The sequence below is a fragment of the Danio rerio genome, chromosome 4, assembly GCF_052040795.2.
Source record: "Danio rerio strain M-AB ecotype USA chromosome 4, GRCz13ab, whole genome shotgun sequence".
In the NCBI taxonomy this organism is placed as follows: Eukaryota; Metazoa; Chordata; class Actinopteri; order Cypriniformes; family Danionidae; genus Danio; species Danio rerio.
In genome coordinates, this window is record NC_141024.2 from 53,432,501 (window position 1) to 53,449,466 (window position 16,966).

At 39.5% G+C, this 16,966-nt stretch overlaps 3 protein-coding genes across 6 annotated transcripts in view; 1 reads left to right on the forward strand and 2 right to left on the reverse strand.

Moving 5' to 3' along the window:
- si:ch211-271g18.1 overlaps nt 1–12,799 on the reverse strand; it is a 23,658-nt gene extending 10,859 nt beyond the window's left edge. The window contains exons 1-5 of one of the 2 annotated variants that reach the window (XM_088649612.1): nt 12,579–12,799; nt 8,271–8,549; nt 6,114–7,935; nt 5,389–5,562; nt 5,098–5,271 (exon numbers count right to left, since the gene is read on the reverse strand). In XM_088649612.1, coding sequence (XP_088505738.1) covers nt 5,098–5,271; nt 5,389–5,562; nt 6,114–7,935; nt 8,271–8,529 — 2,429 coding nt within the window. In that variant the 5' untranslated portion in view covers nt 8,530–8,549; nt 12,579–12,799. Of the gene's footprint in view, nt 1–5,097; nt 5,272–5,388; nt 5,563–6,113; nt 7,936–8,270; nt 8,550–10,268; nt 10,577–12,578 lie in introns of those variants that run through there. The other variant, NM_001444617.1, reaches the window with a different exon arrangement.
- si:dkey-151g22.1 overlaps nt 1–13,895 on the reverse strand; it is a 472,026-nt gene extending 458,131 nt beyond the window's left edge. For 2 of the 3 annotated variants that reach the window (XM_088649838.1, XM_087247208.2), the window contains exon 1: nt 13,818–13,859. The gene's annotated coding sequence lies outside the window, so the exon portion shown is untranslated. Of the gene's footprint in view, nt 1–13,817 lie in introns of all 3 variants that reach the window. The other variant, XM_087247207.2, reaches the window with a different exon arrangement.
- Nucleotides 1–16,966, forward strand: part of LOC137490924 (uncharacterized) — a 671,652-nt gene that overhangs the window by 590,631 nt on the left and 64,055 nt on the right. The gene's annotated exons all lie outside the window — the stretch shown is intronic.

Genomic DNA, 16,966 nt, shown 5'->3' on the forward strand with positions numbered 1-16,966 from the left:
GCACCAACACATCTAAAACACACAATTGACAAAACAGTTAATTTCATGCTCAATATCACACATTGTAAACTAAACCTCTAAACTACTTTTCAAAATACAATAATAAACAAACACACAAAACCATGTCTACAAAACACTGCAAACATGTTCCAAAATGACATAATTGTTCAAAACACAAAGTAAATAATTTTCTATTCTGCCTGGTCTTCTGCATTTGCCCAACTTCTTCTCTGGCCCGGCATGGTAACGGTGGCCCTTTGACCTATTATGTTTCTCTTACGTCGACGCCTTTTCGCCAAGTTGAAGCCAGCCTCGTCAACATAGATCATTTCATGTGGGACTTGATTGACCTCCAACTTCATGACTCTCTAAAAGTAATTAGACACAGTGTACATGGTTCACTGTACTATAACTAATGTATGTACTAATGAACGCCAGGTTTATAGAGTCGTTTACTGCAAAACACACTGTGCATAGTAAAGTAATGACTGTATTGCATAACCTTATGTGCACCTTATCTAACCTTACCTTATCTAACCTTATTCACAGTGGTGCTTCTACATTTATTCTGGCGCTCCTACATTTATTCTGGCGCTCCTACATTTATTCTGGCGCTCCTACATTTATTCTGGCGCTCCTGCGTTTATTCTGGCACTCCTGCATTTATTCTGGCACTCCTACGTTTATTCGAGCACTCCTACATTTATTCTGGCGCTCCTACATTTATTCTGGCGCTCCTACATTTATTTTGGCGCTCCTACATTTATTATGGCACTCCTACATTTATTCTGGCGCTCCTACATTTATTCTGGCGCTCCTACATTTATTCTGGCGCTCCTGCATTTAGTCTGGAGCTCCTGCATTTATTCTGGCGCTCCTACATTTATTCTGGCGCTCCTACGTTTATTCTGGCGCTCCTGCGTTTATTCTGGCGCTCCTGCATTTATTCTGGCGCTCCTGCATTTATTCTGGCGCTCCTGCATTTTTTCTGGAGCTCCTACATTTACTCTGGCGCTCCTACATTTATTCTGGCGCTCCTACATTTATTCTGGCGCTCCTGCATTTATTCTGGCGCTCCTACATTTATTCTGGCGCTCCTACATTTATTCTGGCGCTCCTACGTTTATTCTGGCGCTCCTACGTTGCTTCTGGGGCTCCTACGTTTCTTCTGGCGCTCCTACGTTTCTTCTGGCGCTCCTACATTTATTCTGGCGCTCCTACATTTATTCTGGCGCTCCTACATTTATTCTGGTGCTCCTACGTGTATTCTGGCGCTCCTGCATTTATTCTGGCGCTCCTACATTTATTCTGGCGCTCCTACATTTATTCTGGCGCTCCTGCATTTATTCTGGCGCTCCTGCATTTATTCTGGCGCTCCTGCATTTATTCTGGAGCTCCTACGTGTATTCTGGCGCTCCTGCATTTATTCTGGCGCTCCTACATTTATTCTGGCGCTCGTACATTTATTCTGGCGCTCCTGCATTTATTCTGGCGCTCCTACATTTATTCTGGTGCTCCTGCATTTATTCTGGAGCTCCTGCATTTATTCTGGAGCTCCTACGTGTATTCTGCCGCTCCTGCATTTATTCTGCCACTCCTACATTTATTCTGGCGCTCCTGCATTTATTCTGGCGCTCCTGCATTTATTCTGGCACTACTGCATTTATTCTAGCGCTCCTACGTGTATTCTGGCGCTCCTGCATTTATTCTGGCGCTCCTACATTTATTCTGGCGCTCCTACATTTATTCTGGCACTACTACATTTATTCTGGCGCTCCTGCATTTATTCTGGCGCTCCTGCATTTATTCTTGCGCTCCTGCATTTATTCAGGCACTACTGCATTTATTCTGGCGCTCCTGCATTTATTCTGGCTCTCCTGCATTTATTCTGGCGCTCCTACATTTATTCTGGCTCTCCTGCATTTATTCTGGCGCTCCTACATTTATTCTGGCGCTCCTATTTTTATTCTGGCGCTCCTGCGTTTATTCTGGCGCTCCTGCATTTATTCTGGCGCTCCTGCATTTATTCTGGCGCTCCTGCATTTTTTCTGGAGCTCCTACATTTACTCTGGCGCTCCTACATTTATTCTGGCGCTCCTACATTTATTCTGGCGCTCCTGCATTTATTCTGGCGCTCCTGCATTTATTCTGGCGCTCCTACATTTATTCTGGCGCTCCTACATTTATTCTGGCGCTCCTACGTTTATTCTGGCGCTCCTACGTTGCTTCTGGGGCTCCTACGTTTCTTCTGGCGCTCCTACGTTTCTTCTGGCGCTCCTACATTTATTCTGGCGCTCCTACATTTATTCTGGCGCTCCTACATTTATTCTGGTGCTCCTACGTGTATTCTGGCGCTCCTGCATTTATTCTGGCGCTCCTACATTTATTCTGGCGCTCCTACATTTATTCTGGCGCTCCTGCATTTATTCTGGCGCTCCTGCATTTATTCTGGCGCTCCTGCATTTATTCTGGAGCTCCTACGTGTATTCTGGCGCTCCTGCATTTATTCTGGCGCTCCTACATTTATTCTGGCGCTCGTACATTTATTCTGGCGCTCCTGCATTTATTCTGGCGCTCCTACATTTATTCTGGTGCTCCTGCATTTATTCTGGAGCTCCTGCATTTATTCTGGAGCTCCTACGTGTATTCTGCCGCTCCTGCATTTATTCTGCCACTCCTACATTTATTCTGGCGCTCCTGCATTTATTCTGGCGCTCCTGCATTTATTCTGGCACTACTGCATTTATTCTAGCGCTCCTACGTGTATTCTGGCGCTCCTGCATTTATTCTGGCGCTCCTACATTTATTCTGGCGCTCCTACATTTATTCTGGCACTACTACATTTATTCTGGCGCTCCTGCATTTATTCTGGCGCTCCTGCATTTATTCTGGCGCTCCTGCATTTATTCAGGCTCTCCTACATTTATTCTGGCGCTCCTACATTTATTCTGGCACTACTACATTTATTCTGGCGCTCCTGCATTTATTCTGGCGCTCCTGCATTTATTCTGGCTCTCCTGCATTTATTCTGGCGCTCCTACATTTATTCTGGCTCTCCTGCATTTATTCTGGCGCTCCTGCATTTATTCTGGCGCTCCTGCATTTATTCTGGCGCTCCTGCATTTATTCTGGCGCTCCTACATTTATTCTGGCACTACTGCGTTTATTCTGGCGCTCCTGCATTTATTCTGGCGCTCCTGCATTTATTCTGGCACTACTGCATTTATTCTGGCGCTCCTACATTTATTCTGGCGCTCCTACATTTATTCTGGCGCTCCTACATTTATTCTGGCGCTCCTGCATTTATTCTGGCGCTCCTGCATTTATTCTGGCGCTCCTGCATTTATTCTGGAGCTCCTACGTGTATTCTGGCGCTCCTGCATTTATTCTGGCGCTCCTACATTTATTCTGGCTCTCCTGCATTTATTCTGGCGCTCCTGCATTTATTCTGGCGCTCCTGCATTTATTCTGGCGCTCCTGCATTTATTCTGGCGCTCCTACATTTATTCTGGCACTACTGCATTTATTCTGGCGCTCCTGCATTTATTCTGGCGCTCCTGCATTTATTCTGGCACTACTGCATTTATTCTGGCGCTCCTACATTTATTCTGGCGCTCCTACATTTATTCTGGCACTACTGCGTTTATTCTGGCGCTCCTGCATTTATTCTGGCGCTCCTACATTTATTCTGGCACTACTGCGTTTATTCTGGCGCTCCTGCATTTATTCTGGCGCTCCTGCATTTATTCTGGCACTACTGCATTTATTCTGGCGCTCCTACATTTATTCTGGCGCTCCTACATTTATTCTGGCACTACTGCGTTTATTCTGGCACTACTGCATTTATTCTGGCGCTCCTGCATTTATTCTGGTGCTCCTACATTTTTGAAGTTGGGAGCACTGGTGCTGCCATGTAAAAAAGTTAATTTCAAGCCCTGCATTGGACAAATACTGTTTTTGTTTATTTCTATTTTTATTATTTATTGTTCTGTCGTTTATTTTCAGTGTAAAATTATTACTTGTTGTATTACTTGTTATTACCAATGACTAAGAGACTTGCAGATGGTCAAAACACTCGGCTTGGTTTAAATTTTAGTAAATGAATGAATGCGTGTGTGCGTTGATATCTATGCCTATATATCTAATAAGCGTTTTCTGCAAAACTTGCACAAATTTGGCAAATACGTTCTTTATAAGCTTTCTATTGAAAAACAACTAGTTTCAACACTAAAATGTGTAGTTTTCATGTGATTTTCTAAACTAGTAGTGCTCTGAAATTAATGATTGCTAATTAATCTTGATAACCATGAAACCATGATTATTTCTCAGACTATAATCCTAAAAATCAAAATCTATAATCGTTGCATCTCTTAATTGTGCTGCTACTGTAAGTGTGTTCAGTGTGTGACAGAGCAATGTGTGCTTGTTGCTGCTGGACACATGGCAACAGAAACAGCCAATTAGAAGCTGATCAACGAAGCACATGACATGTCAGTTATGGGAAGTGTGCATCATGTAAGAGGCAGTCAGTGAGAGAAAATACATATTCAAAGATGGAAAGTTTGTGAACTGGAGTGATCAGGAGATGTTAGATGACATGATTTGCTCCATGTGTTCTTTCATTTGTACTTTTGTCTTTGTCTTCTTAAAACTAATGAGCTACACGGCGACATTTAATATACCTGACAACATGAGGAGAGCTCATTTAGCTCATTACCATTATGATTGTGATTAGTCTTACGCCTCACGTCTGTTGAAGCACTGCACACTTGAGCGCAGCAATATTTAGACTCTGTGTCAAGTTAAAGAACCTCTACACACAGCACCAGTCATCTTTGTCAGCTCCAAAGCAGAAGAGCAGGAAGAACTCAGAGCAAGTGTTCAACATTTCTATTTACAGGAGCTCAGAGGCCGTGTCTGGACACCACTGGGCTTTCTGCTGCACTATATTCAGTTCTGCATTCTGAGTGAATAAACCCTAAGATTACCTGCTGCTCCTCCACTCAGCAAAATAAAAACACAAAAAGCCCTAATATAAAATAATATGGGCTATTATGAAATCATTTTGTAGTTATTGTTGAGTGGAGAATCATTTACCTCAGTGTCTCCAGTTTACAGTGTTGACTCTTCAGTCCATCAGAGAGAAGCTTCACTCCTGAATCCTGCAGGTCATTGTTACTCAGGTCCAGCTCTCTCAGCACACAGTTTGAGGATTGTAGAGCTGAAGACAAACTCTCACAACTCTGAACAGTGAGATTACACATGACCAGTCTGAGAAATAAGAACATAAATCAAATTTACAGTGTATTTTTTGTCATTCACTTCATGTAAATAATAATTATAATCAATCAGTCAATCAATCAATCAGTCAGGTGTTTGAACTCAGACCTCAGTGTCTCCAGTTTACAGTTTGGACTCTTCAGTCCATCAGAGAGAAGCTTCACTCCTGAATCCTGCAGGTCATTGTTACTCAGGTCCAGCTCTCTCAGCACACAGTTTGAGGATTGTAGAGCTGAAGACAAACTCTCACAGCACTGAACTGTGAGATTACAGCTCTGTAGCCTGTGAGGAAAAACAGAAATAATGATTTTGCATTTACCTATTAATCCAGAGCAGAGACAAAAACACTTGAATGTTGTCTTTTAGTTTAAGCAAAGGTAAATTCACTATGACTCTGTAAACACTGAATTTAAGGGAGAATCCCAGGCTGTTAAATAAACATTAAAGAAATCTTTACTTAATAATTCACATTTTTGTTTGATAATTATTAGTTGTCATTATTAAAAACTTTCTATATTTTCCAAACTCATGTTAACATATTAGAGCTATCAGTTTTGAAATGCACACCATCTATATCTATATGCGTTAAAGAAAGGTGAGATTATATTATTGTATTGTGTAAAATTATCAAAGTATTGAAAAGAATGTCTAAAAATGGAGTAAACATAAGGAGAACAGATATTGTATACAGCAGGAGATCAGTAATACATGTTTGATGTGAAAGCACAAATAGTCTGTGCTGTTTCTGCACTGCATGCATATGACTTATGGGTTGCAGATGTGTTGCAAATCGATGTGTGAAATGGCCATAACTGTATACAGAAAACTCTTACAGTGCTCTTGTGGTGTTTTTGACCACTGGTATCAGTCTCATCAGTGCTTCATCAGATCTTCTGTATTTCTGCAGTTCAAACTTCTCTTGAGTCTCTTCTGACATCAGGAGCACAAACACCAGACCCGACCACTGAGCAGAGGACAGATGCTGTGCTGTAAGATTTCCAGAGCTCAGACTCTTCTGGAGTTCCTCCACAAAGTCATCCTTCAGTTCATTTAGACAGTGGAAGAGGTTGATGGTTCTCTCTGCTGATTTCTCCTTCTTTATTCTCTTTTTGATATAGTCAGTCGTGTCTTTGATGTTCTCAGTTTTGCGCTTCAGTCCTGGGAGGAGCTCCTTCAGGCCACTCTGATTAGACTCTAGTGAAAGACCTAGCAGGAACCGGAGGAAAAGGTCCAGGTGTCCGTTCTTGCTTTGTAAAGTCTTCTCGACTGCATCCTTGTGAAGTTTAAACAGGGTCTTTGTAGAGAGTTTCCATGTCAGCTCCTTTTTCCTGGAATCAAGAAATGGATTTTCTTTCTTGTCGTTGTAAGTGAAAAACACATAGAGAGCAGCGATGAACTCCTGAACGCTGAGATGAACAAAACTGTACACCTGTTCCCCTGAAATGGGGTTTTCCTCCTGAAACATTCGAGTACATAATCCAGAGAACACAGACCCTTCCTTGACATCTAGGCCACACTTCTCCAGATCTATTTTGTAGAAAATCAGTTGTCCTTCCTGCAGCTGTTTAAAGGCCAGTTTCCCAAGCTTCAGAACAATGTCTACAAAAGACCAGGCCTTGGCTTCAGGTTCAGAATCGCTGCTGTATTTTTCTTTCATCTGTTGCTTTTGAGACAGTAAGAAGCTGGTATACATCCCTGTGAGAGTTGTGGGTGTTTTTTCATTGCTCTCTTGACCCAGCAGAGGCTGAAGAACAGTGAGAGAGATCCAGCAGAAGACGGGGATGTGGCACATGATGTACAGACTCCTGGATTTCTTGATGTGGTCAAAGATGTTTCCAGCAACCTCAGGACTGCTGTTTTTGATGAAATACTGCTCCTTTTGCTCATCACTGAATCCTTGCACCTCAGTCACCTGATCAATGTAGGTTTGGGGTATCAGACTGGCTGCTGCGGGTCTGGATGTGATCCAGATTAGGGAAGAGCGAAGTAGTTTTCTCTTTAGGAGATTTGTAACTATCTTATTCACTGTCATTTCCTTATCAACATCAGTAAATCCATCATCCTCTTCAAAGTTCAATTCAAAGCGATATTCATCCAGTCCATCAAAGATGAACATGACCTTACCTTGTTCTTCAGGAAGAGAGCTCAGTCCTCCCGGTCTACTAAAGAAGTACTTGTTAATCAGACCTATTAGACTGTACTTTTCTTCTTTAATTAGATTCAGTCTACGGAACGGCAGTGGAAATATGAAGACTATTTCCTGATTGTATTTTCCGTCAGCCCAGTCAAGGATGAATTTATTGACAGAGACAGTCTTTCCCACTCCTGCGATCCCCAGTGTCAGGACTCTTCTGTTTTGTTGACCTGTGTCAGGCTGAACTTTAAATATGTCGTTACACTTGAGTGGTTTATCCTTGGCTGTCTGTTGATTGTGTTTTGACTCTATCTGCATCACCTCATGGTCATTCTCTCTTCCGCCAGTCTTGTTCTCCACCACATATAGATCAGTGTAAATATCATCCAGGTACTTCTGGTGACCCGTCTGTGAATTACCAATCAATATTTGCTTATAGTCCTCCTTTAAGTTCTCCTTTAGTTCACGGCTGGTGTTTGTGTAATCAACAGGAGGGGATTTACAGGTCTCTGAAGCTGCACCTGTACAAGAGAGAGGAAAAAACATTAAAGTAAAACATGATTATGCCCTGTGCTTTCCTTTATGAAAAAAAAGAACAATTACACATAAAAAAAATTAGATGAACGAAGACAAACATATAAATGTTAATCATGTGAAATTCAGGCACCCATTTACATGCATTAGCATCATGATTGACCATCACTGTTGTCCATAGCAATGCTGAATTTAAGACATCTTAAGCTGTGTAATAAATGTTATGACAATACATCTGACTCAAAAACCATTGCTAGGACAGGGTTTTAACATGGAATCAAATGATCACATTTCTAAACTTTGACAAGGAATTAAACAATACCTTGCTTCTGTGTATTCTCCAGCTCTTCAGCCAATTGATTCTGCTTTATTTTCCTCAGGGTGTCCACGGTGATCTTCACAGCTCTTTCTGATCCAAAACATGACACCATCTTATCCACTGTATCCAACCTGTCTGCATTCTCCATTTCAGCTTTTGAAATATCTCTATGGTCATTTACTAAGCATCGCTGAAACTTCTTTAGTTCAGCTTCTACCAGTTCATTCAGTGAGTTGTCGAGCAGCTGTTTAACATTCGCCATGGTGCTTCACTCATTCACAGCTACAGAACAAGACAACAACAAGAGCAACAACATCTGCATTAGTTTCACAATTAACATATGGACCTAGGCATTTATTATTTATTTGAATAATGCAATTACCCTGTAAGAAAAAAAAAATCACATTTCAGAAAGCTAAATATTGAAAATTGATTGCCACTTTTTTAAGTGGCTCTTACTAACCAGAAATAATGTAGATGTTTCTTGTTTATCTACTTTAATTCTGTCTTGAGCAGAAGCTCTGTAACTCTATCTCCTGTATCATCATACAGTAGTGTTTATTTAGACGTTCAACTGGTTAAACAGAACCATTTTAGAAAATAAAACCAGTTTTGGAAGACTTCAGATGACAGGTAAGATCGGTGGAGAAACACACACATATGTCCACTGTTAAAAGACCCTGGCATACTACATAATACGAGTACAAATACCCATCACTGTAATGGTACCCTGAAAGGGACCTTTCCGAACCTCTAGTTTAGATCTTATATTTCATACAGGGTACAAAATAAGGGCCTGTCATGGACCTTTAAAGGCACAGTGATACCTAATGTACCTTATTAGTACAAATTTATCTGACAGTGTTGTAGAATTATTGCAAAAAAAGTTAACACTAAAAAAAACTGAAGACTAATATAATATAAAAGCTCTTGAGATGTAGTTGTACATGCTCAGAATCATCTGAATCATGTTGTTTTTATAGTGACACACATGGCACCTATAGCTCAGTTTATGCTGCTTCTTAAAAGAACTGGATGATCATTGCAGCAGCTTGAGAATGTGCCCTGGTAGCAAGAATTAAAGAGGTAAAGTTGGTTTTATATTCGCACATTCTGACTTTTCCCATAATAATATAATTTCATAAAAGTATTATTTGCAAGCTCTATACAGCGAAATCATATTAGCAGCCAATGACTATCAAAGTACAACATTATTCACAGTTAAATCTACAGTGTTAATGTTGTTTTCAAGTCACACTTGCGTGCTAATTCCGATCTAATATTTAAAGTAACATCGTAAACAATATAGAGACTTCTAAATGAACGAATGTGCGAATATAAAACCAACTTTACCTCTATGCAAGAATTCTTGCCCAGATTTGATATAAAGCTGGTAGAGCAGGCATTCATCCAGCATTGGTTTACAGCATGTGGGCCAAACATTGGCCAGGTTTGGCAGAGGTGGCACCGTCTTTCAGGCAGCATGCAAGACATGGGCCAGATGTTAAAAATTTATACGTGGGCCATGTAAGTTTGGACTATCTTGACCCACTTTTAAAATACATTTCAATGATTTTTTGAGTAAAGACATATTTTGGTGCACAAAATTGTTTCCATCTTCCTGTTTGCATTTTCTAATGCTTCCATTTTAATACAGGAAACAATCCAGATTTATTAATCTGTTGTTTCTTGTATGTTGTGAAATAACTGAATTTAAGTGGTTTATTTATAAACTAATTTCGAGAGGAGCACGTGCTTATGATTGATAGCACCTGGTCCACATTAGCTAAAACTGATTTACCAATCAGATGACTCCTTCACCTCTATAAATAACCAGAGTATCTTACTTCAACCATCTTTGTCTTGAAAACCGCTCTGCATCACAATCAGCAGTTAATCCACAACAGCAACAACTATTACTACTACTACTACTACTACTACTAATACTTCAAAAACAACTATAACTCCAACAATTTCAAAAACAACTTAAACAACACTTACCTCTAAAGCTTCCTGCCTGTCCACAGATCCATAACATTTAACAGCTGTTTGCTGAAATACGTTCAGCAGAGCAGCATCGCAAGTCATAAACTTAGTGATTTGATCAACAAAATGGCTTTTTGTATCGTTTGGACAGCTTGATTGACACTTCTTTAAGCCAATAGCTGTAAAGAGAAGCGTTACCTTCCAATGAGCTCTATAAAACTGGAGATGGTCCTGTCATGTCTTTTTACTCTTTCGCAAAGTCTTTATGAAGAATTGGGCCAGATACGCTCGTGATTTTACTTTAGTTAAGATTCCAACACAATGTTATTCATGGATTAAAGTAAAGCCATTTACTAACATTCCATTCACAGTTTTTACTAATATACAGTTGATATATTAAAATAAATTATTAACAAATAAATAAATAACATATAAATAAATGAACAAATAATTAAACAAATAAATAATAAATAAATAAATACAAATTAAATTAATTTATTTAAAAAAAAATCATCTGATAGCTGTTTAATTATAAGAAGATTATATGAGTAACTCATATGTCCATACACAAGTGCCATAAGCTTATAATGTTCAATTGATAGGATATGAAATGGCAAGAAAATGTATTTCTTGCTTGACTGCTATGAATAGAAGTTTAAACTCCACTATGACTTCACCTGCTCAGTCTTCAAGAGGTACCAGTCTTCCAGGACCACCAGACAAGCCACACCTCACATCCTCAGCTCTCCATCCATTTGCCATCCCGTGGGGGGATGAATGCCCACCCCTACCATCCTTGCACATAGTGTCAACGAAGCTATCGGACCATGCATTAACAAAGGCTCTTCCATTTTACAGTCGCCTGTGCCCTTATTAAGATGCCTCGCATGCATATCAGCTAAAGCAATTTTTCATGTCTGCCGTACATGTATTATGTTGTAAAGATTTAATTTCTGATTCTCTTTGTTTCTCAATTTTTAAAATCATGACTGCCGGCTCCAGAAGCTGACCCTCATCCAACCTATTACACTCCACATCTATTCCAAATACATTCACACTCTACACAAAGGATACATTTCCACTCTCACAGCCCACACCCCAATGCCATGTTCACACTAGCCTTTTTAGTTTTGAGATGTTCTGAACTAACCTCAAATTCCAATCTCACAATCCCCCCCCACCATATCCGATTTAATCTTCTTACTGAGTAAAGCAAAACAGATAAATTTCGCAAAGCACATTCTATATACAGTTTTTATCCCCTCCCCTTTACACACACACACACACACAAACACACACCCATTCCAAACCCTCTAAGCATTCTTACATAACAGGAGAGCAATACTGCCTCAAGGAAGCCTAGCCGATCCTCTCCAGCTGACCTCCACCCACACGCATTTCTAGGTACAAGTATGACTCTGCTATTTTCCTCCTATTCCCCCTCCTATTAACTAGGAGCTCCTTCATTATCCTCCCCTTTTTTTCTTCCCTACACTTTTCTCTCTTAACTTGAACTATCCCATACTTCTATTCACTCTCATTCACCACAGACTCACTTAGGGGTTGTTTAGAGTTCAATTGCTGCAGCAATGGCGCTCTAAACGAGGTCAGATACACTTACATTTACAAATACCATTATTGTCACACTCCCCTGCACTCATACAGAAGTAAATGCTTCTGCGGGACTGCACATTGCCTCCATACTGACCCATTGCACCTCTGCAGCAGAGACGCTCCGCTGAGCTACACTCATGCATAGCACCACCACAACTGCAGTGACGCTGTAGCTGAGCCCTCATTCACATTCATATCTACATATCACTACTGACAACATTTAACATTCCCGCTGGAGCACTCATAAGGCTCCAATACTGAATACAACCGCACCTCTGCAACAGCAGTGACGCTCTGCTGAGCCCACACACATCTCCATTTAGCCAAACCTACCGACACACCCCTCAGCATCACCACAGCTATTAAATCGCCTCTGCGGAAGTATACTTGCCTTCCAATATTGACTTCCACCGAACCTCTGCAATAGCAGAGAAGCTCGCTGAGCTTCTTTCCCCTCCGCACCACTGCGGCAGCAGTAACACTCTGCCTGAGCTCATATACACCCTCATTTAACATATCCCTTCAGACAGCATGCCAAACCAGCTCCATAATCAATCATCAGCTAAGGGCGAACTCTTAAAGTAAAGTTTATTTGTAAAAAAAATTGAGAGGAGCATATGCTTATGATTAATAGCACCTGTCCACATTAGCTAACACTGATTTACCAATCAGACAAATCCCTAACCACTATAAATAACCAGAATATCTTACTTCAGCCATCTATGTTTTGAAGAATCCCCTCTTTCACCCCTACTCCTCCCATTTCCTTCTCAGGGCAGCATGGAGGCCTAGTGGTTAGCACCACGGCCGCACAGCAAGAATGTCACAGGCTCGGACACTTCCTGGCCAGGTCAGCATTTCTGTGTGGAGCTTGCATGTTCTCCTCGTGTTTGTGTGAGTTTTCACCGGGCTCTCCGGTTTCCTCCCACAGACTAAAAACATGTAACATAAGTAAATTGACAAATCTAAATTGACAGCATAGACACTTCATAGCATTAATCTACTTCCAACATTATTAAGCAGGGGAGTTCTCAAGACCTACCTGAACTCGGACTCCCCTCACATCCTGCAACGGGAGGGAGCCCCGGGCTCAAGGATCTCACGAGTTCAGGGCTCTCTCCCGGGACAGCATGCCAAACAAGCTCCATAATTAATCATCAGCTAAGGGCGAACTCTTGAAACAGCACACATGACTCATATTGAGCTCTGGTAAATATGACACCAGATCAAGCTGCCTGTAATCTAGAATGATCTAAACACATTTGTTGAAGCTGTAAACTGAAGAGTCAAACTGAAGAAGATGTAAAAAAAACAGAGTCAATACCTGTGTTTCTCTGAGAGAGAGCCCTTTACTTGCTCCTCTGCCATACTGCAACTAAAACACCACTGCAGACATTAGCAGAGCTTTCAGGAAACAATCATATATATATATATATATATATATATATATATATATATATAGTTCTTAACATGAATGCAGTTGGTTTAACCCTTGATCTGACATCCCAGGTACTTCACATTTGATTTAAGATAGCCAATTGTTGACTTAGTGAGTATTAAAATGTCTCTCTACTAAAGAGGCTATTTGGTTAGTTAATGAGTTACTCTGATGGTTAAAGGTTAAATGCAGTTTTGTTTAAGGATCGTCAGCTGCTTGTTTTTCAGCAGCTTTAACTTTACTTTTGATTTCATGACTCTGAATGTTTAGAGTTATATTTAATGCTGACTTGTTGTAACTATTGAGTCAGTCTGCTATAGAAGACAACAAACACTTTAAAGGGATTAAAAATAAAGCTTTTAGACACAGTGTTTAAATGAGCGTGTTTGACTCAGTGTTTAATCTGTGTTTGAGGATTTGATCTTCAGGATCAGACATTTAAATCACACTCACATATATAAACCCCTTCATCATCTCCACAAATCAGCGTAATGTAGAAATGTTAAACTCACATGCAGAAGTACAGACGGTCTTGTGCAGCAGGAACACAATCTGAGCTCTTTGACTCCTTCACTTCAATAAAACACACCTGTGTGATCTACAGGTATATCCTGAAATATTATTGGCTCCACTGAGTGACACTGACATGAATATTCATGAGATTCTTTAGACTGTATGTGTGTTCTGAAGTCAACACAAACCACGAGCTAAAGATACCTGTGCAGTTTTGCTGAGCACGAGTGTGTTGAAGGAAGATTTAGAGAAGGTATTTGAGATGAAATCTGAGAGGTTTCTGAAGAATATTTTGAAAAATGTTAAACCTATAAATAAGATTAGAGATTTCTATATAAATGAGTAAACCTCATACAGATCTCTCTGTTATATTATTATTATTATTATTTCTATTTTCTATAGGATGCTGTTCATTAATATTCAATGAGTGTGTTTATACAATAGATTAGTCAGTACCAAAGGCAAAACTGTAACTAACTGAACAAAATAACTGAAGATCATAGTGAAGAAAAACAGCCCAAACAAATGAATAATGTTTAACCAGAGGAAAAATCAAGAAAACCAGCAACAGTATTACATTTAGTTAAAATGTTGTAGTTTGTCTTTTACTCATTGTTTGCAACACATAATTTGAATGTACATGTATTATCTGTCTATTTCTGAAGGTGTTTTCAAACTCTTTGTTAATAGTCTATACTCGCTATCAGGCACGTGCACACATAGGGCTCAACCTGTGCAGTCCACATGCCCTTTTTAGTCTTTGATAGAAAGTGCCCTTCCAAAATGATCAAAAGTGCCCCCGCGACGCGACACACCCTCCGTCCCGCCCTACAGTAGGCGCGCAACAACACCGCTCTTGAGTACGCGTGCTCAACCCCACCCCCGCTGTACAGTACGCGCGCGACAACACAGCTTATAAGAACGCGCGCAACAACAACAACCCCCCACACCCCCGCTCCTCAAAAAATGTATCCTGCACATGCCCTTTGGACGGTCTCTGCCCGGGCCTGCTCGCTATTAGGGTTGGGTATCGTTTGGGTTTTTTTTGATACCGGTACCAAATCGATACTTTTAAAACGATACCGGTGCCAAAACGACGCGTGAACCGATACCTCACAAAAGCCACAAAATGATGGTGGATGAGGATGACTCAAGAAAAACACAATTTTATTCAACAAAAAGTTGAATGTTTAAAATTGAACATTAAATTAAAAGTTTAAAGTATGTATAAATATATAAGTAAATGCAAAACACAACAACAAATATGCCACCTGACCCAGTAACAATAACTTGTTTCAATTTTTGGCAGTTTTTTTTTTTTTTGCAGAAATATCACCCTATTTGCCTTTTCTGGCAAAATACGACACCTTTCCTGACTTATTGTATGGCCTGCACACCCAGGTGAAAAAAAGTGCACTAAAATCAGCTTCATTTTGTCTCATAATAGCACAGTTGAGTACACTTAGATGTACTTAAGTTTATTTTAAAATGAACTTAATACTAATTCTTAGTACATCAAATACAAAATTAGTTTGGGAAAATCGAGCACTTTTAATACAGTATTTAGCACACTTTTTTTACAATTTGTATATTCTTTTAATATATTACTATTATACTTTAAATTAGTCATAAATATATTTAAATTTTTAAAATTAGGGTTCAAGTGTATTTCTAGTTGTAACTAAATATATTTTTTAAAATACAGATATAGTATGTTAAAAGCACATTTTAGTTCAATTTCAGGGTGTCCCAAAATAGCACAGTTGAGTACACTTAGATGGTATTAAGTTTATCTTAACATATACTTAATACTATCTTTTAGTACATTAAGTACAAAATTAGTGTGCGAAAATAGAGCACTTATAGTGCATTACTGAAAAGTGTACTAAGTATACTTAAAGTGTATTTTAGTGCACTTTTTTCACCTGGGATAACTTGGTGGTCTCAGTTATGCTATTGATAATTTTTTCAAAGTTTCTTATTTGGTTTTGTGACTTTGATATTATCTGTGCCTCATCAGTTGGAGATGGGGTCTTTGGGGGTGGGTTTTACGGGGTTATTTTGTGTTCTACTTGTGGTACTCTCTTGTTCGCATTTGGTATCTTGTACTGGTACAATTGTCATTTCTTTTAATGCATACTATCATTCATATGACTTTCTGTTGACATTTTTAATATGCTTAATTCTCTTAAATTAGTAACATGGAACGTGAAAGGCATAGGCCATGTAATTAAAAGAAAGAAAATTCTAACATTTGTCAAGAAGAATGTGTATCTATAGCATTATTACAGGAAACACACTCGTCAGATAAGGAACATTTGAAGCTAAAAAGAGTTTGGGTCGGCCAGATATACTTTTCCTCATTCACGTCAAATAGTAGGGGAACCGCAATTCTTATTCATAAAAATATTCCTTTCATCCTTGAACATGTCGAACATGATTCTGAAGGAAGATTTGTGTTAATTTCTGGTCTAATTCTTGGAAAACATGTCACTGTAGGCAATACATATGCCCCAATTGCGGACTGCCCTAATTTTATTTCTCAGGTGATTCTAAAGTTCAATCAGCTCTGCAAAAACATTGGCTTCTTAGAAGGGGATTTCAATTGCATACTTGATGGAAATCTGGATAAATCCTCACCTCAGATTTCAACGAGCTGCAAATCATCACATATAATACGTAACACTTGTAAAGACATCGGATTGGTGGATATTTGGATGGAGCTGCACCCTAAAGACAGAGATTATACTTTTTATTCTCACCCCCATAAATCATATTCAAGACTAGATTATTTTTTCATACCTTCCGACTGTATACACAATGTGTGTTCTTGTCAAATTGGCCCTATTGTGCTGTCTGATCATGGCCTGTTTTATTTGGTCATTGATATTAGTATACCTATTCAAAAATCAAATTATTGGAAATTCAATAGCTCTTTTTTAAGTAATACTAGCTTTTGCTCTTTTATCAAACAAAAAAAAAATCAGTATTGGCAAGACAATCAGAACTCCCCTGTTTCACCTGCAATAAAATGGGATGCAGCCAAGGCTACGTTGCGGGGTCATCTCATTGCTAATGCTGCTCTAAGCAAAAAGCTAAAGATACAAAAAAGGAAAGAATTAGAAGAAGAAGTAACTTGCCTGGAAAA